Source organism: Pipistrellus kuhlii, unplaced genomic scaffold (genome assembly GCF_014108245.1).
Source record: "Pipistrellus kuhlii isolate mPipKuh1 unplaced genomic scaffold, mPipKuh1.p scaffold_m20_p_18, whole genome shotgun sequence".
Classification (NCBI taxonomy): Eukaryota; Metazoa; Chordata; class Mammalia; order Chiroptera; family Vespertilionidae; genus Pipistrellus; species Pipistrellus kuhlii.
The window spans coordinates 9099192-9120726 of NW_023425493.1; the positions used below are offsets into that span (position 1 = coordinate 9099192).

At 53.9% G+C, this 21535-nt stretch overlaps 1 protein-coding gene across 2 annotated transcripts in view; it reads right to left on the bottom strand.

Annotated features, from left to right (window-relative positions):
- The window catches only part of PLXNA2 (plexin A2), a 210937-nt gene that overhangs the window by 18852 nt on the left and 170550 nt on the right, over positions 1-21535 (bottom strand). For both annotated transcript variants that reach the window (XM_036441956.2, XM_036441957.2), the window contains 8 exons: positions 18354-18505; positions 11773-11890; positions 9603-9739; positions 8217-8384; positions 7992-8085; positions 3365-3604; positions 2466-2609; positions 1699-1933 (listed from right to left, as the gene is read on the bottom strand). In XM_036441956.2, the coding sequence (XP_036297849.2) occupies positions 1699-1933; positions 2466-2609; positions 3365-3604; positions 7992-8085; positions 8217-8384; positions 9603-9739; positions 11773-11890; positions 18354-18505 (1288 nt within the window). The remainder of the gene's footprint in view (positions 1-1698; positions 1934-2465; positions 2610-3364; positions 3605-7991; positions 8086-8216; positions 8385-9602; positions 9740-11772; positions 11891-18353; positions 18506-21535) is intronic.

The following is a 21535-nucleotide window of genomic DNA, read 5'->3' on the forward strand; positions in this document are numbered from 1 at the left end:
ATAACAAATATTGGCAAGGATAAAAATTATACATAGAATTACCATGCGACCCAGCAACTCTGGCCCTAGGTATCTACCCAAAAGAACCGAAAGCAGGAATTTGAACAGATACTCGCACGCTCATGTTCACGGCAGCCTTATTCACAATATTGGGGTGGAAATAACCCAAATATGGAAGATGAATGGAGAAGCAAAATGTGGTCTATAGAGTTAGGGGAATATTATTCAGCCTTAAAGAGGAGTAAGTTTGACACGTGCTACATCATGGACGAATCACGAAGACATTAGGCTAAGTGAAATAAGCCAGGGACCAAAGGATAAGTACCATGTGATTCCACTTATGTGAGGTCCCTAGAGTTGACAATCTCACAGGACAGGACGTAGAACGTCAGTTGCCAAGGGCTGAGCAGAGGGGGTTATGGCTTAGCCAATACAGTGTTTTAGTTGGGATTGAGAAAGTTCTGGAGATGGATGGTGGGGATGGCTGCACAACATGAATGTACTTAATGCCACGGAATGGGAGGAGGGGAGAGCCCTGGGGTGTAGAGACAGTGAGGGTTAAAATGGTAAAGTCTATGCTATATGTATTTTTAATTTTTATTTTTTTAATATATTTTATTGATTTTCCACAGAGAGGAAGGGAGAGGGATAGAGAGCTAGAAACGTCGATGAGAGAGAAACTTCGACCAGCTGCCTCCTGCACACACACACCCCCTACTGGGGATGTGCCCGAAACCAAAGTACATGCCCTTGACCGGAATCAAACCTGGGACCTTTCAGTTCGCAGACCAACGCTCTATCCACTGAGCCAAACCAGTTTCAGCTATGTTATGTGTATTTTAACACACACACATATACACACACACTCATATACATGAGAAACTGAGGACCAAACCCAACTTGGCCTGGGGGCACCCTGGCCATTAGGGCCTCAACCGACAGGGGTGCACCCCCTTGGTGGCAGGCCTGTCTCCTGGTACCCTCCTCCCCTCCCCTCCCCAGCCCTGGCCCCGGGATGAGTCCCTGACCACCTCTGCTCAGCCCAGCTCTCCCCTCTCCTCCAGCAGCGGGCTTGTTTCCGATCCTGGCGTTTGGCAGCCAAAGAAGAAATGTTTTGATTCCTAATGGAAATGTTTACCCAGAGCGCTCCCTGGGTCTGCAGGCCCCGGGGACCCCAGGTACATTCATCGCCTCGCGGCTGCGGTTGCGTGGGAGACCGGAGATGGAAAAACACACACTCTCCACTCCCACACACGTCCATGGCCAAGGACACTGGCAACAAGAGCGCTTGGAGGAAAAACAAACCCTGGAGTGGGAGGCAGGTGAGATGCCTCTGGCGTTCCTGCCACTGCATTATGCCCAGGGCCTTCTGCCAAAGGGGCCAGGCACCCCCCTGGGGGCTCTGAGGCTGAGATTCTGCTGGAGGGAGACTGAGGCCCTGAGAGGGAGATGAAGGCAGCCAGACTGAGGCACACGTCAGGGCACAGAGGACAGAATGATACGATCAGGCCTGGGCCTCACTGTGGGCACTAACACGACGTCTCTGGTCTCGAGGGCACAGGACACAGAGGACAAAGCGGAGCACAATGGCTGGGGTGGGAGGATGGAGGTAAAGATGAGGGAGGATGGTAAGGGGGGGAGGTAGTAAGTTCCCTAAAGACAGAGGGGTCCAGGCCTCGCCCGAGTGCCTCCACGCACCTTCCTTGCACTCCAGGGCCACCCGGGACTCCAGGTTGTCCATCTGCATCTGGAGCCTCTTCAGCGTGAGGTCGTTCTCTCGGGATTTGCGCTTGTAGGCGATGAGGACGATGATGACGATGAGGAGGAGGAGGCTGCCGCCCGCCGCGATGCTGACGATGGCTGGCAGGGTCAGCAAGCTGTCTGAGACGACGCTCACCGAGCCCGGAGAGAACACCATCCCGCCCACGTGAACCTGCGCATTGCACACACACACACACACACACACACAGACGCTGTAGAACCCTGGCGTGCCACCGGGTCCGCACCGTTTCAGAAGGGACACGAGAGGCCACCACCGCACAGTGCGGTCCGTGTTCAAAACAACATCCTGCTGATTATCTAGCCCCTCCGGTCCCCGTTCTTGTGTTCTCAACTGCTACCCATTTCCCGTTTTAATGCAGGATGTGGAGAGGGATATGAACTAGGACAGTGGTCGGCAAACTCATCAGTCAAAAGCCAAATATCAACAGTACAACGGTTGACATTTATTTTGAGAGCCGAATTTTTTAAACTTAAACCATATAGGTAGGTACATTGCTATTAACTTAATTAGGGTACTCCTAAGCTGGCCTTTGCTAAAAACTCAAGGGGCCAAAGAGCCGCATGCGGCTCGAGAGCCGCAGTTTGACGACCACGGGACTAGGAGGAAGAGAGAACCCTTGTTGTGACCGATTGATCACATGTGCACGGTGACGAGGGGAGGACATAATAGGAAGAACACTCACCATGACCTTGTGCTGCCCCGTGAGGTTGGGGGGTTCGCAGAGGAGCTGTGTCTCGGACACGGTGACGGCGCATGGGGTCTCCCCAATCAGCACCGTGTAATTGAGTTTGGCGCCTCCAGAGGCGGGAGGACAGAGGTTCTTGCCCTGTAGGTAACAGTGTAATAGGGATAAGTGATACATGTGCTCAGAAGTTAATTGCCTTTTTAAAAAAAAAAAAGGTGAAGGGGACAGATTAAGGAGGGAAGGGCAGCAGTGCGAAGACCAGTGGGTGACTCCATTGTGGCTAAATGTGGCCAATGATTAAATTGTGGCTGTTTGAAGTCCACTTCGAACAGCCACAATTTAGACAAAGAGAGAAAGCGGACAGAGAAGAGGAAGGAGGAGGAAGAGAGTAGGAGAGAGAGAGGAAGGGGAGGCAGAACACTACACAAGTGAAAAAATCCACCTCGGGTATCAGTGGGAGCGGGGGGGACTAACAAACCACTTGTCCCAGGGACGCGACCTTCTGAAATACGTGTGCACAACAGAGGCCAAGGAAGGCAGTGGTGACTTTCAATCTCACGGCAGCCCTTTCGGGCCCCAACGCTCACGAGAACGAGCAGGAATCCCAGGTGCAAGATACAGGGGAGGGCAAAGGTGGGCTGACAGGTGTTCGTATGGAAAAGAACAGGATAATAACCAGTAACACAAGAATACATCTCGTGCTCTGCCTACTCCCAACCGTAAAGCCACATGGCCCCTCCCTGAGTATCGCCCGCTGGGCCAATCTCCACACATAAGCTCTCTTTTTACAGGGAGAGGCCAGCTTTGGAAGCTCGTCCCGTGTAGAAAAGAGAACGTCAAAGGCAAGGAGAGAGGGAGGATGCTCTCTCCCCTCCCTGGCCTCCCCACGTTCCTACCTTCAGGATGATGGGGGATCCCGGCTTCTGATTCAAGACTCCGGTGGGGCTGAGCAGCTCGAAGGTGGGGTTGGGGTAGTAGATGAACTTGGTGTCATTGTAAATTAGCAAGGACTGGACGTTGTTGAAGACGAAGCCAAACTCGTCTGGCCGCTCCACTGTGTCCAGGCCGGGCCGGTAGTCCGTGGTCAGGGAGGGTGCCAGGCAGGTGAGGGTGGTGTTGTTCACGACTTTGCACACCTACGGGGCCCAGAGAGCAGCGTTCACACGCCTAGCGAGCGGCCGGGGGTCTGCGGGGCCCTGCCCACCCACCTGCTGTCTGCTTTGGCCATTGCTATTAGGCTCCTGCTTGTCTTCATTAGATAGTGAACCCCTTGAGGCAAAGTGCTGTAAAACTAATTTTGGGGGGTTGCATTTTAACCTTATTCATTCACTCATTCACTCATCAACAATGCTTGAGCACCTCCTTTGTAGCAGGTCCTGGCTAGGAGTTGGGGCTACCTGGTGAATAGTCACAGTTTACAAGGGGAGACCAACAATTCAAGCATGATAGAGTCCTGGCAGAGGACTGGGAACACAGCAGGGGCATGGATGGATATGAGGAAGGTCCTGGGGGTGGGGTGGGGGGTGGTACCAGGTACAGGCAACTGCCCGTGTGTGTAGCCATGAGCATTTGTGTGAGTGACAATGGCTCACGGAAGCTTCCCCTGGGAAGAAATGAATGAAATTGAATCTGAAGAATGAGTGGGACTTACCTAGGCAAGGAGAGGGAGGGGGAGGGGAACAAATTGCAGCAAAAGCCCGAGATCAGAGTGCATAGAAGTTTGAGGAAAACGTGGGATGCAGTGCTGGATATGAGTGTGAGTATGGAGGGGAGCTGGGGGGAGCAGCACGTAGTGTGAGGTAAGCACTTTGCCAGCACACAGTAGGTGTTCAGTTAATGCTTACTGACTACATGGGTTCATGAAAAGGAGTCTTCAGCTCTTTAAATATTCTACGTAGAATCTCTTTCTTTTCCAAGCAAGTCCTCTAACTTCGAGGGGATGTGACCTTGGTATTGATACCGAGTTCGCAATGTCCTTTCTTTACTGGTGGACTCTGATCTCCCAAATAAGATCCTAGCTGGGCTGACCCCTCCTTAGCATGAGGTGTGTCATGCTCTCCTCTGGGCTAGACCTGGGGCTGCCCGAGGCCGAGGCTGGAATGAAGAAACCGCTACAGGACCCATGTGGGGCTCGGGAAGAAATCTGGACTCCTAGCTCCCAGCTCAGTTTTGGTTTTGGGAGCCACATGTCCCGGCAACAGCCAAGGGCATCCGTGGGAACTCGGCCTGCTCGAGTACACACTGTCCTGGCAGGTCCGCACATGCATGTCTGGCCAACACACACATACATGGACTTTGTGCTCAGAAAACAAGGCCGTGTGTATAACTGCAGAAAGGCTGCCTCTGGCTCAGAGCTGAGGTCAGAGCTCCAAGGCCAAGCCTTAACCCTCTGCTCCCAGCGGCCATTTGTGTTTCAATCAACAGCTCACTGCGGGGAAGGCTGCCTGCCATCTTGGAGGCCAGTCCCCCTTCCCACCCTTTTCAGCTCTCGCTTCAGCAGCCCTTAGAGGCTCAAATCCCTTTCATGTTCCAGCTGGGGACACTCTGGCGGGAGGAAAATGGGGGTGCAGTCAAAGGGTAGAGTTGAGCCAGGGAGACTGAAGCCCCGGGCTTTGCGGGCAGACACGCAACCAGGGTGCCTCTCTTCCCTCCTCTCCCCACCCCACCCCACCTTCTTCCCTGCTCTTTCCAGCGCCCCAGACTGGGCTCCTCCAAAAACAACCGGCCTCTGTTTGCTTCCTGCCCCGTGCTGCATCGGCATTTTGTTTGCCAAACATTCCTTGGGGTTTCTGCGGCCTTGGCTCTGGCCTTTCTCCCTTCTCACTGGGGGCTGCTTCATGGCCCAAAGGCAAGGAGAGGCCCCAGACGGCTGAGGATGCCTCGGGGCCCAGGCTGGTCTGCGGGGCCAAGTGCTTCTCTCCCACCAGCCTGAGCAGAAGGCCCAGGGCAGAGTTCACGGGCTTCCTGTCTGCCCGCCTGCACACCCAGGCAGGTCCCTGCTGAAGCGGAGGGCCCAGCCCAGGCTTCTCTTCAGTGGCTTCCCTGGGCCTGGGTGTCTGTCACCCTTGGAGGCCTACTTGTCAGGCACATCCTCCCTCTCCCAAGTTCCCTCTGTGCCACGTGAACCATGCCTTTTATTGTCTGTGTCTGATGTGTTCACATCTGGGGCCTCGCAGCCTCTGGAGGGACTGCCCCTCCTCAGACTCGCCAATCCCTAGGGACCGTCAACAGCGTGCTGCCTGCTGGAGCGTGCTTTCTAATGCAGACAACCAATCAGAGCCCACACCCTAACCTCCTCCTTTCACCCTGTGGGCAGCTATCCACCTTCCCTAACTCTACCAGGGCTGGGCGCCAGACAGCGAGGGCCCCTCTGCCACAGCCCATTGAAATGATCCAAACTGGCCCTAAATCTGCCGGCCTCGCCTTGCTAGTTCCTTCCTGTGGAAACCAAAATAAAGGCTCTCACCCCAGTTTTCTTTTCTCCTTCTGCTTCCTAAGCTACTCTGTGGCTTCCTCTCCCCCCCCCCCCCCCCCCCCCCACATCCCGTGGCATGCCCCCTTTCCTTGGGACCTGTATGTTGTTGTTGTTTGTTAATCCTCACCTGAGGATATTTTCCCATTGATTTTCAGAGAGAGTGGAAGGGAAGGGGAGAGACAGAGAGAGAGAGAGAGGGAAAGAGAGAGAGAGAGAAACATTGATGTGAGGGAGACACATCGATTGGTTGCCTCCTGCGTGCATCATGACCAAGGTTGGGGATTGAGCCTGCAACCGAGGTACATGTCGTTGACTGAATCGAACCTGGGACCCTTCAGTCCATGGGCTGACTCTCAATCTACTGAACCAAACCGGCCAGGGTGGGATGTAAGAATATTAATAAACTACCCAATGGCAATCATCTCCTGATCTGTTGGCCTTGTCATACCTGAATTATAAAAATCTAAATTTTAAAAATGCACCTAATTTGGGGGGAGTTTTGTTTTTCCTGAGTGTGAACTCGCTATTCCCATTCCTATACCGCACGCTTCTCCCTTCCACGCAGGAGCTGGACAGATGGAGGTGGTCTGTGAGCTCCTGGGGGCAGCGGCCTCAGCCGGGACGTGGAGTTGGGACACAGATTCTTTACCCAGGGGTCACACTCTACACCTGTGATAGCTCTACACCTGTGATAGGAACCATGTGCTCCTTTAGCCCCCAGAACTGGGATCCTGGTGTGTAGAAGGTTTCACAAGGTGTCCCTGGCATGATGGAATGCCAATTCCAGGAGCATCTCATGTGAACTAGTTATAAAGGAGTTCAGTGGTTGAGCATCGACCTATGAACCAGAAGATCAGGGTTCGATTCCCGGTCAGGGCACATGCCCCAATTTCTGGCTTCATCCCCAGTGGGGGTGTGTGCAGGAGGTAACTGATCAATGATTCTCTCTCATCATTGATGTTTCTCTCTCTCTCCCTCTCCTTTCCTGTCTGAAATAAATAAAAAAAATATATATTTTTAAAAAGAGTCTAGATATTTGGGATCTAGTTTGGTCTGGCCGCCAGTCATCTGCATGGCTGGGGGCAAGTCATTATTCCTTTCTAGCCTCAGTTTCCTCAGCTGTACAATGAGGGGGTGGCCCCAGAGGTCCCCCGAGAGCCTCCAGGTCTAGCCTTCTAGCATCCTGTCATTTAGTGCATTTCTGTCTCCTCAGGGAGTCCCAAGCACTCCGGGAATGTGTCAGAGATGAAAGTAGACACAGAGTCATCCTCCCCATCTGCATCTCAGCCTCGTCAATCCCCCGACGGTCGAAGTAGTAATGATAGCAATTCATTTGAAAAATCATAGCCATAATTCACAGTGCCGGCATCTCCTGGACTATAATTATAAATACAATAACGTTTCAGAAAATATTGGCCGGGAAGAGCCACTCGAACAAATTAAAATATTTATAACATATCAGACAGGCTGCCCTTATGATAGAAAACTTCTTTAAAAATCACAAAAATCCATAATGCAAGAAATTGAATTATGTGGCTCAGTTCAGAGGAGGAAAGTAACATGTTCAACCTGATCATCTTAGCAACCCGGATGGGATTCTTCCCTGCAGGGCCTAACAGGTGTCCAGTGCCAACCTGCTGAGGGCCAATGGCTGAAGGGGACCAATCTGCACGCAAGTCTTATCACCATATGAATGGACAGGGGGTGGAGGATCAGACAGGTTAGGTCACTTGATCTTGGTTGTCCAGCTGATCATTGGCAGTGCCCTGCTTATCCAGAAGTACCTGAATCTGGAGTCAGAATTTCTTTCTTTTCTCATAAAGCAGGAGCCCTTTTGTGCTGCATCTGAAGCTCAGAAGGCACTATGTCGACACACTCATGATATCACCTTCTGACAAGAAATGACTATGGCTCAGGCGTTTGGAGACAGGATCCCAGGCTCAGTCTTGAGCCACCTACGTTCAAATGCTCCAGTGCCCAGCTCAGAGCTCATCACATTACAAAACACTGATACGCATGGTGTTTGCTAAGGGCCAGTGGTTACTCACATTGACAGATTCTTTGCCGTTAAACTTGACTCGGATCCTTGGCTCCTGAATGACGTCCAGGTTGGAGCCTGTGATGGTCAGGGGGGTGTGGCCACTGGGGACAAGCAGAGGCCAGGTTAGGTAAAAGTGCAAATTGCCACCACCTCAGCTCTGGGTCCTCTCACAAGCCATGCTTGGGCTGAGGGGCTGATGCCACGTGGTGCATTCCTCCGCGCCCTGCCTCACCTGGCGATGCTCCACTCTGGCTCGATGCTCTGCACCTGGGGGTCCCCTATGTACTCAAACTTCAGGCTGTTGTTCACACGGGCTCGGTCCACACTCACGAAGACAGGAACACAGCTCTGTCCGTTGGATGATGGGGGTGAGACGCACACGATCTCATTCATTGACCGCCTGATGGGGAGACAGCAGGAGGGTTGTGAAGAAAAGCAGGGCAATAGGGGTGCCCTCTGCCGGAAAAGGGGCTTGCCTCAGTCCGAGAGTGAGGCCAGGACATGTCCTTGGTTCTCAGTATGTATACTATGGAACACCTCCCTTGTCAGTATCCTCTTTCCCTGAGATCCAACTCTGGTTCGATTAGGAGGAAGCAGCTGGAGAAGGGGATTAGAAAATGTGATGCAGGGGCTGGGCTTCACCGGTTTCACTCTCTTTTCTGGATTTTTCTAGAAAATGACTATTTAACTGATGCTTAGAATCTAGTCAGTCAGTTAATAAATATTCATTGAGCCCAGCCAGCATGGCTCAGTGGTTGAGTGTCGACCTATAAACCAGTAGGTCATGGTTCGATTCCCAGTCAGGGTATATGCCCGGGTTGCAGGCTCAATCCCCAGTGTGAGGTGTGCAGGAGGCAGCTAATCAATGATTCTTTCTCATCATTGATGTTGCTATCTCTCTCCTTATTCTTTCCTCTCTGAAATTAATAAAAATATTTAAAAATAAATAAATACATAAGTAAATAAATATCCATTGAGCACCTACTATGCAAAAAAGTGAACATGCAGTTCTTGCCCATAGGCAGTTTATGGTCCAAGGAGGCAATTATCCAATCCTGGGCAAGCTGGGTTATCACGCATAGATTCTTTAAGAATTCTCTCAGGATTCTCTATACCTCCATTCAATGTATTTGACAAAGAGTAGGTGTTCAGTTTTTTAGGCCTATGAGATGCCCAGAGGGTGAGTCTGGCTTGCTGAGGGCCGAGGCCATGCAGTGTCCATGTAACCACATGGGGACCTAATGAATGTGTGGCCTGCTGGTGACTGGACAGCTCCTGGGGCTTTTCTCCTCAGCAGCTCGGGGCTCTCACTTCTCATTATTTTTAGAAGTATCAGCCCTGTGGTACAGGAGGTGTGAATGAACTAGTGCTACGTGACCAGAATGATGTTTGGGTCAAGGATGAAGCACACAGCATGGAGGTAGGCAGGCCTATGTGTGAACATGCACAGAAACATGTGTTGTATGTGTGAGCATGCACAGGCACTTGTGTACACATGGGTGCATATTTATGAACATGCACAGTCACGTGTGCATGCACACAACCACATCTGCACATGTGTGAGCATGCACAGGCCACACAAGGACAGTCTCCCAGTGCTCCTCGGAGCCCATCTCACCCATAGAACTCGCAGGTCTGGTTGCCCAGGTACACGGCCACGCTGCTCCCAGCTCCAAGGTAACGGCCCGTGATGGTCACCATGGTGCCTCCGGACTCTGGGCCGCGGATGGGGTTGAGGGACTGCACGGAAGGGTTCTTTGGGAGGAAGCAGAGACATGATCACAGCTCAGGTTTTGTGCAAAGGGACGGACACAGGCCAGACGTGAGGACAGAAGGAGGGACCATGTTCATGCTCAGAGTGGAGGTACTATCCCTGCCCTTCGGAATCCCACACCCTCTCTCCACCGACCCTTCCTGAGAGGCTCCGGGCATGTCCAGGGAAGACAGAAAGGCCACGGAATTAATTACCTCCCCAGGGAGTCTCGTGCCCATAACATTGATGGGAAGGCAGAGGTGACACTGACTAATCTATCAATTAGTTTACAAATTGAGAGCAATTTGAAAATGCTTCTCTGTCTCGAACGTGTACTGATTTTTTGGGCACAAAATCGATAGGGCTGAATGAAGCATCCCTGCCTGGATCGGGCCACTCCGAGGCTGAAGTCCTTCATTAAGGGCCACGCACATCCGTCCACGCCTCTCTGAGCATGTGAAGGACGCGGCGGTGTCCCGGGTGCAGAGGGCTGTAAGGGAATGCTAGCCACGGCTTCCCCACCCTGCACCAGGAGGATGGATGGCCCATCGCTGGCTGGGGCTTTTTAGGAAGCTCATTAAGTTGTAAAATTAAGCCCGGAGCTTAGAAGAAATGTCACCAGGCAGCCGACCTGAATCAGAAAGGATTTGCTTTTGCCTCAGCAGAGGGCAGCGGAGCGAAGTGGAAAGTGCATTTAACTGAGCAACTAGGGAGACATGGACGAGTCCCCATTAGCCACTCACTAGCAGTGAGCCCTGCAGCAAGGCTCTGGATCACCCTGCGTTTTTATTTGCCCCTCTGTGGGGAGGAGGGTGTGCTAAAGCCTCTCTCCTCTGCCATTCCACTCCTCCCTGCTCCGGCCTTCAGCAGTTCTCTCTGCATCCAGCGTTTCTGCGTTTGCCTCTCACAGAAGACCCGGTCTGTCTGCATAGCACATGTGTCAAACACAAGGCCGGCGGGCCAAATCCGTCCCGCCAGGCCTTGCAATGTGGCCCGCACCGCGCTGTCATCACTGCACTCCGCTGCGTTTCCATCACAATGACAGTTTATGACTGTTCAGTAAACCATTCGGCCCGCGATTTAGGCTGGATTTTAGATTTTGGCCCCTTCTCTGATTGAGTTCGACACCCCTAGTAGAGGGTGGGGTAGGCTGGAGGCAGACAGGCCGAAGTTCTCTCCAGCCCGGGAGACAAGAGTACAAGAACAAGGTGCAGGCGCCAGGACAGGCAGGCAGGGACGGGAGAACCGACAACAAGCAGTAAAAAAAATGCTGCAGAGAAGAGTATCTTGTGGTGTAGGGATTTTTCAAAACTCTCAGCCAGGCTAGTTGGACCCCACCTGCTGGTGCTGATATTTCTTAATGAAGCCAAGTAAGTGTCAGAAAAGGGACTTGAGGGCCCCGGAGGCAAATTATCGACTCAGTAGGCACCTCAAAGGAGGCCTTTGTGGTTTTCTGACCTGTTGCCTGAGCACAGAGAGATGGTTTCAGGTGTGAATGTGTGCTTATTTGCGTGTAAACACACCAGCACACCGAGCAGCTCGCTCGTACACCCCATGCCCGTGATCCCACACAAAGACACGGCCCTGCAGGATTTCAAGGGCCCCTCGCTAAATTCCTACTTACAATATCCTCGGCAGAAAACAAAGCTGGCGATCAATCTGGACCCTTTTAATTGGGTCCTCCAGGCGCTCCGGCCTCATTAGGCTGGATTAGGGTGAAGGTACTACAATACATCGGCAGGGAGAGGGGCCACCCCTCCCTGGCCAGGGAGGTGCTTCCTAAGGTCTGAATCCTAAGAAAGGCCTGCTTTGGCCATGTTTAGAACTCTGACCCCTGGCTCTGGGGGACTCCAGTCTTCAGACTCCTTAGTCACCCATCCCGCCCGGAAAGACAGGCTTGCAAAGCGAGGCCCCAAGTTCCCTTTCCTGGTCTCTTGGCTGAGGTGCCTGCCTTGGGAGGGGGTGCGTGGAGAAGTCTGGAAGGCAGTGTGCCCTTGCTGGGAGCCTGCGGCCCTGCCTGAAACCCCGTACTCACCACGAAGGTGTACTGCTGATGGGACTTGGTCATGAACTCTGGTTTGCACTCGCCGATGCACAGGCGCACGGGCCCAGATGTGGTCCCCACGAGGGCGTGGCCCATCTCGCAGACGATCCTGGGGAGAAAGCGTGCCTTCCGGTGAGAAGCCGGGCTAGGGCTGGTGTCCCTGTTCCCACTGCTCGCTGTCACAATGAATGGGTCCTCACAGCCTCCCAACAGCGCCCAACACACCAAGGCTCAGCTCGCTCCCCTGTCTGAGCTGTGTGACCTGGAGGAAATGGCTCTCCCTCTCTGGGCTTGAGTTTCTCTCATCTGTGCAGTGCGGGGCTGGATGAAATCATCTCTAAAGCCCCCGTGTGCCTCCAAAATGCCCAATTCCCTGAGCAAGCGTGTGGTACTCAGTGCCTAGGGCAGTGCCTACCCCTGGGTGGCTGCCAGCTATTTGGGAAATAACCCAACAGAGAGGTTCTGCCCAATGGCGTGTTCTTTCCCATGTGACCAGCCAACACTGCCAGTCTCCCTAATAGAAGGAGGGAGGGCCTATTTGCCGAAGGGATTCAATGTGGTCTGCTTCCAGCCGCGAGTTTTCAAAAGAGGAGAGATAATCCGGGGAGATAGGGAGAGCCCAGAACAGGAGCTGGAGCACAGCCGGAGGAGCGGAGTCCTGTGGTGGCAGGAGAAGGGCTGGGAGGCAGATGAGTTCATTAGGACAGCTCGGGCACTGGACTCCCACTTAATCAAGGACTGAGCGCACGGAGCTGCTGGGGGAGGGAGGCACCCAGCCCTGGGGCTGGAAGTCAGGCCTCCTGTTAACAGGAGACAGAGCTGGAGAGGAGAGGGATGCAGCATTCTCTCTCATGAAGTGCAGACTGATACCCCCCCGCGATGCCTTCCCTGGCGCCCGAGATAAGTCACAACAAGCACCACCAGAGGCCGGTTGCCTTGGCCACAGATTAGAAATGGTGGGATTGAAGAAATCGTTTTTTGTGTGTTTTTTTTTGGGGGGGGGGGCACTCTTGCCTGGAATGGCAGACGTGGGGAGTGTGGGAAAGGTCCCCACCAGGCTGAGCAAAAAGGGGTCAGAGACAATGATTTTCCTTTTCTCCCAACCTCACGATACGAGTTTATAGCAGCCAAAACCAGTTTGGCTCAGTGGATAGAGCGTCGGCCTGCGGACTGAAGGGTCCCGGGTTCGATTCCGATCAAGGGCATGTACCTTGGTTGCGGGCATATCCCCCCGTAGGGGGTGTGCAGGAGGCAGCTGATCGATGTCTCTCTCTCATCGTTGTTTCTCTCTATCTCTCTCCCTCCTCTCTGTAAAAAATCAATAAAGTATATTTTTTAAAAAGTTCAGAGCAGCTGGGCACCCCTGGTAGGTTTGCTTAGTGGGGAGTCCGCAAAAGACACCTCCCCTCCCCCGCACTAATCCCCAGCATTATCCTGGCACGGTGGGGAGGATCCGAGTTTAACCCAGCGATGCTTATCTCCACCGCTTCTCTAGGAAGGAAGGTAACTACACAAAGATTTCATTCCGGTGCAATAAAATCTGCATTAAACAAATACACCGCACGCTCGCACACACGCCGGGCGCTGATCTCCATTTCCTTCATCACAGTTAATCCCAAATAAGCACTTCATTCCTGGCGAATATTTACTTAACATGCAATAACTGTCTGGCTACGTTTAGCATATTAGATTCAACAAGCAAGAGCTGAATCACAGGGAAGGCCACTCTCCCGTCCCCTTCACTACGAATGAATACGTTAATTATGAACCCAGAGGAAAGATGCTAGTGATGATCAGATAGCATTTTCCACGAAGCTGTTTCCTCACACCCCATGAGCAGGGCATCGGAGAAGCCTAATTTATGGCATTGTGTGTGGTGACCTCAGTGGAGTGACCACGCTCAACCTGCCTCCTGGGCCCTAGCGCCTGCTGCTGTGTGGGCCCGGCCCCCCTGCAGACCACGCGCTGGGCTCTCAGGAGCTCCGGAGGCGCAGAAGAGAAGGGGGCAGGTATGTCTCCTTCCCTCTCTTCTAATCAGGGCTTTCTTGTCCCTCCTGCACTCCCTACCCCCATTGGACAATCTGTGCCAAGTGATTCTCCAGAAGACACGGAGAAAGGAACAGGGCAGGCTGGAAATCATGGCGAGAGGAAACAGAATATGTGAAGGTCATGGGCATATCTGCTCCTCCCTGGGCCACCCCAGGGCCAGTCTAGGAGAAGACAAAGCCTAGACCGGCTTCAACTGTGCCTGGAGGGCGAGTAACAATGGGCCAGCAGCTCTGGGCACTCTGCCTTTTCTAGAATATTTTTTCTATTTTTTTTTTTGCTCAGGGTTCATGTCCCAAAAGATATGCCTTACATGTCAAACACCTGGGAGAAGGGGATGCATGGAGAGGGGCACTGTCCAGGTGTCCAAGGCTGAATGGCTGCAGTCGGCTCTGAGTCCCCGCCTACAAAGGGGTGATGTGGAGGCAGGGGGGTATGGAAGGGGGTCAGGGACTGGGCAGAGAGGGCCTAGAGTTGACCCTCTTCCACAGGTGGAACGAGGTTCCTCTGTAGCTAGTGAGTGGGAAGAGAGGTGGTGGGCTGCGGAACAGGGTCTGGGTCGGTAGGTCTAAGAAACAGCCGAGAGGCCTAAGGAATCAGGCAGCCCTGATTCCTTAGCCCTCGAACTCCCGTCCTTTTCCTTCCTGGGATCCAGGGCTGGCCTCTTGGAGCATATCTGTTGCAGGTACTGTTCTCTGAGCTCAGGGACAGGGGCAGCTCAAGGAGAAAGGAAGGGCAGCTGCAGGGAGCGGGAAGGGTCATCATGAGGAACGTGGGTCAGGCCAAAGCAGGTTCTGTGTCTTAACCGTAACAGGAGCTCTCCTGGCCTGAGCTGTGACCGTGGCAGGCCCCGGGGAGGACAGGATCCCATGTCCTCAGGCTCTCCTACAGGGATAAGCTCCTTTTATAGACAATAACTCAGGCTTCGAGGTGCCCGGTGACTCACGGCAGCCACAGCTCTGGTAAGCCACAGCACCCTCCTCAAATCCACATCAGCCAGCTCCAAAGCTCACGCCTTTGGCCTCTAGGACAATGGGAGGACCTGGGTGTCTGTTGGGAAGGGGACAGGGGAGGCATGGCAGCGATGCTGGGGTGGAGCTGGGGTTGCTGTGGGAAGAGGGGTGGGGGAGGGAAGAACTGGCTGGGTTCCCAAGGCCCTGAGAGCTGCCCACCTGTGCCTCTGCCTTCCTGGCCGTCGATGGCCACAGGCCACGGTGTGGGCACCACTTCCTCCTTCGGGCCTAACCACTAGGCCACATTTCTTTGGTTTGGTTTTGGAGGCTGTCTGCCTTCCCTGCCTCCTCCCAGTTTCCCTGGCGGCTCTAGGCTCCCATCGCACCATTAGGAGACAACAGATGGCCGTGTTTTCTCATGATAAAGGGAAGAGCTGGACTAAGTCACTGTCCAATAGTTACTCAGCTCCAGCGTTCAAAGGCTTGCCTCCTCCTGGTGGGCAGGGATCTCTGGGGACATGTCAGTGCCCAGAGCTTTCTAACAGTGGGAGGAACAGGCCCCGTGGGGCATACACGCTACTCCTTCTGCCATCCGAGGACCACAGACGTGACTGTAGGGGTCACCCAGTTCTACATGCCCATTCTCCAGAGGAGACATCTGAGGAGCAGACAGCAAAGCCACTTGCTCAAAGTCTCCCAGCTCAGAGGTCAGCAAACGCATTAGTCAACAGAGCCGAATAGCAACAGTGCAACGATTGAAATTTCTTTAGAGAGCCACAATTTTAAAATTTAAACTTCTTCTAACGCCACTTCTTCAAAATAGACTCGCCCAGGCTGTGGTATTTGGGGGAAGAGCCACACTCAAGGGGCCAAAGGGCCGCATGTGGCTCAAAAACCGCAGTTTGCAGACTACGGTCCTAGCTCATCCACAGCGGAACTCCTGGCCCCTGCCAGTACCCTCATGTCCACCCCTGACCACCTCCCTTCAATTGGCATGGGTGATGCTTTTCAGCCCAGCACTGTGCATCTAAGGGGGTGGGGGTACATGCATCTAACACCCATCCAGTATGGCTGAGTTCACAGGGGCAGCAGACAGGAGGGAGGTGGTCTGAGGCCCGGAGCTGAGTGCCCGTCACACAGAGTCCCTGTCCCAGCACCGGCTGCGTTGCAGCCTCTACCTGCGCCCTGTTGCCCGGAAAACATCCTGTAGTGGATCCTCCGGCCCTCCGTAGCCCTGTGGGGTGCCGATCACAGGCCTAAGTGGGGCCCTTTAATCAACATTAACCTAATTGCTGGGTGATCCATGGCAGGCACCAGCATATGGCGAGCCATTCCCATGCCCGCTGATCCTGCCCGCGCCCAGGACTCTGCACGGCCAGCCACATCCACCTCTCACAGACATCTGTAACGACAGTGCCTGCTGCTCCCTGCCCGGGACGGAGGCTTTAACGACGTGAGCAAACTCAGAAACCTCGGGAGCAGTCAGGAGCCTGGCACGGCTGGAAAGCAGGGCTGCCTCCCGCTGAGGCGCCGGGTGTGCCCACCCCTGCGGCCTGCCCTGTGCCCGGAGGCGGTGGTGGTGGTTTTTTAGGGCAACCACCAGCCTTGGCAGGGAGCACTGGTCCCTTCACCGTCCCAGGCTCCTTCTAGTTCCTGCCAGGACTTTCTTCCCCGTGGCCCTCAGCGAGCGCAGAGCATTTGATTTCACAGAGAAAACTTTCTCACATTCGTAGGGCACAGTTCAGTCCCCGTGTTCTCATCTTATTGAGTTTTCCTCAAAGCATGTGCAGCAGGAATCACAGTTCCCATGAGGCCGGTGGAGGGAGGGGGCCGGGCAGAGTGCAAAGGTCTCTGAACACCTTTGCGTCCCAAACCCCATGGCACATCCATGGCCAACGGCCCAGGCTCTTCTCACCTCAAAGCCGGCCCTCTCACTCACCCAAGCCCTCTCCTTTGGCGTCCTGCGGCATCTCCCCAAGGTGGAGACTTAGCTCACGTCTAGAGGCACAAGGCAGGGCCTGGACGCACCGGGGGGTTGGGTCAGTGAGACCGAGGGGCTAGCCCCGCCTGGTAGGGCACTGGCCCCTGGAAAGCCCTTCACTGTGAGGATCCCTCAGGCCGGCCTGGCTCCTGCCCACAGCTGTCCCTTCGCTCCTGGCTCAGACGTGCTACTAAGTCACATCCCTTTCCTCTCCCTCCTCTCGCCCTGCAGACCCTGCCAGCCTTTCCCGACATGCTCTCCTCCTGGGGCGAAGGCTGCCAGTGAAGGATCCCAGAGGAGGGAGCTGCAGGTTGAAGGATCTGGCTCCTTCTCTCCTGTTGGCAGGTGTCCTCCCAGCCTCAGAGTCTGGGGATTCACCCTCTCGCCCTGACCCAGCTCTGGGCCACACTGAGATTGTGGCCCCGCGAATCTGGAGGCCACATTGTGACGCATAATGAGATTTCCAAGCCACTTTCACCCTGGGGTCCACCCCATCGCTGGTAAGGAAGGGAAGACTCCAGGTCCCGCTCTGCCTTGGCCCTGTGCTCTGAGGGAATGGGACAGGTTTTCCCGCCTCTCTTGCTTTGCAAAGTGACAATAACGATATGTACCTCTCAGAGTCCGGACCAATGAAAAATGAGATAATAGAAGAGACGGTGCAAGTGCTGACAGAACAAAGTGATGTCATTTTTATGGTTGCTGATGCCACTTTTATGGCTGCTACTAAAGGCTGGTTCTTGGGGGGAGGACCTGAGGCCGCAGGGGGTAATGCTTAAGGAGAGAAGCCCCACCCCTCAAGCCGTGCTCTGGGTCAAGCTCTGGGAACCCCTGGCCGAGCTGTGTTCTCTGTGGAACGAGGGCGACTTGACCAGACTTGACGTGACCAACGATGCAGAGTGACCCGGCTGCTCCCCACCCTTTCTCCTTTGAAGGGGGAGGCACCCCTCCTTGGACCCTCCCGCCTCCTGCCCGGCCAACTCCACAGTGGCCGCCACTGCCAAATGAACACCCCAGATTGGAACATATGTCACTCCCGGAGCCCCGATCACCTGTCTGCTGCGACATGCCTATTTTCTAATTTCCAGCTGACACTTCCCTTAGTGAAATAAATGAATTTACTCCGGTGGCAGCCCTGCTCGGATTAAGCCGCTGTCAGAGCCCCGTGAGCCAAACAAATTGTTGCCCAAGGCCCACCTTGCGGAATGCATGCCAATGGGGTCCGGAGGGGAGGGGCCAGGGGAGAGGCGGAGCCTGGGCTGGTTGGGGGGGGACTGACTCAGTCATGCGGGGAGGGGGGTAGGGAGTGGGGAATGGAGGGGTGGGCAGGGGGAAACTGATGGAGGGGCAGCATTGCACAGGGATCCCTGGTGCCAGAGGAGCTGGGGGCCAGGGAAGAGCATGACCATGAGTTTGTGAGACTGGAGGTAGGAAAGGACAGGGCCCTGGGTAGACTCCTGGGGGCAGGGTCCATGGGAGAAGGGAGATGGGAAATGACTCTCAGAAAAGTCCCAGAGAAAGAGGGGGTGGGGGTGAGTCTCCGCCCACTCAGAAGCTCCCCTGGGAAGGGACAGGCCGGAGCAGACCGGACTCACTGCTCAGCGATGATGTATTCCCCAGGCAGGGGTGTGCAGGGCACCCCAGCCACCTGCACGTGATGGGCGATCTCGGAGAAGTCCAGGCCCAGGTTCACGCCGTGGATGGTCACTCGAGTCCCTCCTTCGGGCGGTCCAGACACTGTCAAGATCTGCGGGAGGGAAACGGGATTAGAGGTGGTAGACGTGGCAGCATCCTTTGCCTTCCCCAGGGACATCTGGAACCTGGGTGAACGGAGAGTTTTTCTCTACTTTGTAGCTCGTCTGGGATCCTGGCACCATATTTTTTATACTTCTTCCTCGGGTCTTTAGGTCATTAAGTCATTCATTCATCCAATTGTTAAAAAGAAACGGGAAAGTACTAGACTCAAGGAATAAAACCATCCTTTGAACCATGTCTGGGATTCACCAGTTGCCTGATAGTGAGAGTCATCTCTGCCAGCCTCACCCTGGGAGCTCCTGAGTACCAACAGAGTGTATTTGGGAGCATTCTTCAGGCCAATGGTTGGCAAACTCATTGGTCAACAGAGCCAACTATCAACAGTACAACGATTGAAATTTCTTTGGACAGACATGTTTTTAAAACTTAAACATCTTCTGACGCCACTTCTTCAAAATAGACTCGTCCAGGCCTTGGCATTTTGTGGAAGAGCCACACTCAAGGGGCCAAAGAGCCGCATGTGGTTTGCGACCCACAGTTTGCTGACCACGGCTCTACACCAAAGAGGCCTTGCAATTGAGAGGTGCGGCTATTGCCACTCCTGTGTGCTAGGCTCCGTGGGAATACAACAATGAACACACAAGAAACAGGCCCTCAAGGAACATCTGGGCGAGAGGAGAGATGAAGGAGGCCGCACCCAGTGCTGATGCCAGGAACTCAGTGGATTCCAGGCAAAGAGGGTGGACCCCTGAGGAGCCTGAAGTAAGGGGGCTGCAGAGGCATGACCAAAGATGGAAAGGGTGTTATACATCGTTCTGGAAAACAAGTCCTGTGATGCATGCTATAGCCCCCCCCCCAACCCCATAATAATAATAACTTTAGGATTTCCCAAATTTTGCTGGCTTCCTGTTAGTAAGGATCACTAATGGATTCATTTCTTAATCCAGTCACCCCATGACGACTGCTTCATGTTGCCGTGGCCCAACAGGGAAGGGAACGGCAGAATCAGGCTCTCCCAAGGCGTACACTGCTGTTCGGGGACAGCTCAGGCTCAGGAAGAAAGCAGCTCTGAGGGGTCCCACGGATGCCAGGGGGACGGCCATATTGTGGTCCACAGTCACCGGAAGCTGAAGGGCATCAGACCAAAACCCAGTCCTGAGCAAGAACACGCATTTTCAGAACTGGAAGATGACTTAGTCTAAGATGCTCGTACAACCTATACACACAGTTGTAAGCAAGTCCAGGGCTCTATTCGAGGCCACAGGGAAGGCAAGGTGTGGAGAGAGGGAGGGGGTTGGACAAGGCCAAGAGTCCACCAGACTCTCCCAGATGAGGCCTCTGGGCAGAGAGTTGCAGCCTTGGTCTCTTCTGTCCTTAGGCCCCTCTGGGGAGTTGGCCCTTATGTGCTGGTGGGGTGTCCAGAGGGCAGATGAGTCCTCGCACCCCGGGGCACAGATGACAGGTAAGGGCAGGTGAAAATGCTGCTGAAGGTTCTGGAAACTCTTCCACCTTCCGCCTTCCCGAAGGCGCCCTGCTCTCTGCCTATGATATGGGCACTGTGAGTTCTGCCACCAATTCAAACATGAGTCCCCAGGTGATGGTGGATTGAGAAGAGATGCTGGGGACAGGACCACCACCATCCCTCCTCCCTCAAGGCCTGGGCTCTCAGTCATTGGGCTGCACAGCCAGGACCTGAGCTCGCTCTGACCTCCTGACGTCCTCCCTCCCCCGCCATTGCCTGCAGCCTCCTTCCTTCCTTGTCAGCCCAGGCCCTGAACTCATCTCATCCGGGGACTCATTTCATCTAAGTCACCTTGTCTGTGGCTCTGACTCCCTTTCATGGGAATGAAATGTCCCACCTTATGAATAAAACCAATAAGATTCATGAAATGAGTCAATGGAGGGAGACTGGAGGGGCACAAAGGCATCTATGTGTGCTGGCGTGAGTGTCGGGGTGGGGGTGGGGGGGAGGTGGGACAATTTGGAGAGAAATGCATGAGGAACCGTGGACCCCAGTTTTCTGCCCCTGGGATGCTAAAAATAAGCAACACTCGACCTTGACTCTCCCACTCCCCCCTGGCAGTTTCTCAGGTCCCTGGGCCTCCCGGACTCTGCAAGATGGACCCTTGTCCATGAGGAATGGGGAAGGGGCTGCTTCCATGCCCCTGCAGGAGCTCTGTAGAAAAGAATCTCTCTCCACAAGCTTGAGCACCTGGCTGGCTCTCCTTTGATCCACTTGGAATGAGCTCAACGGGCCCCTCCTTCCCTCCCCCAGCCACCTGGATGGCAGGAACCCACCTACTAAAAGCAACTGACAAGCCTGCCGTGATTGGTTTACTCACTCCCCCCCACCCCTCTTATTTTTAAAAATACTTTCTTTTGCTCCCTGCAGTTAATTACAACCTTTCAGAAAAACTGAAATGAAATCTTTCTGGGAAGACTAAAAATATTTTCGTCTTACAGGTAGCGTGTAGGGATTGCATTGTGAGTAGGCAGGGGGTGTTGGCAGGTTCCATGGGGCAGCTTCCTCCTGCTGGCAAGTCAGTTAGGACCCCCTTCCCACGTTTCAGGGTCAGGGTCAACATGGTCATGGGCACTGAGCTGCTCAGAAGAGTAAGCCAGCTTATACTGTGCAGAAAAGGAAGACTTAAAAAAAAAAATTGGTAGCAAATGTTATGAACTTCGCATGAAGACACATGTTGAAAAGGTAGGTAGTTTGGGTTGTCGAGACACCCGCCTGATCCCTTCTATCCCAGCTACCAGGTGTGGGAATGCAACCCCGGAGAGCCAGAGTCCTTCTGACTCATTGGAAAGCACCAGGAAATGCTGGATCCGTGTGGGTTTTCTTCCCCACAAGGCACATGTATGTGCTTGCGGCCAGCACCTGGGGTAGGTAGCGGAGGAGTTTGGGGGCCAAGGCATTCAGCATCCATCATGCCCTGGGGCTCGCATCTTCCTTGATTAAAATGAAACTTGATGTGTAAAAATCTGGATTTTCCAAACACAGATGAGGTGGCAAGCA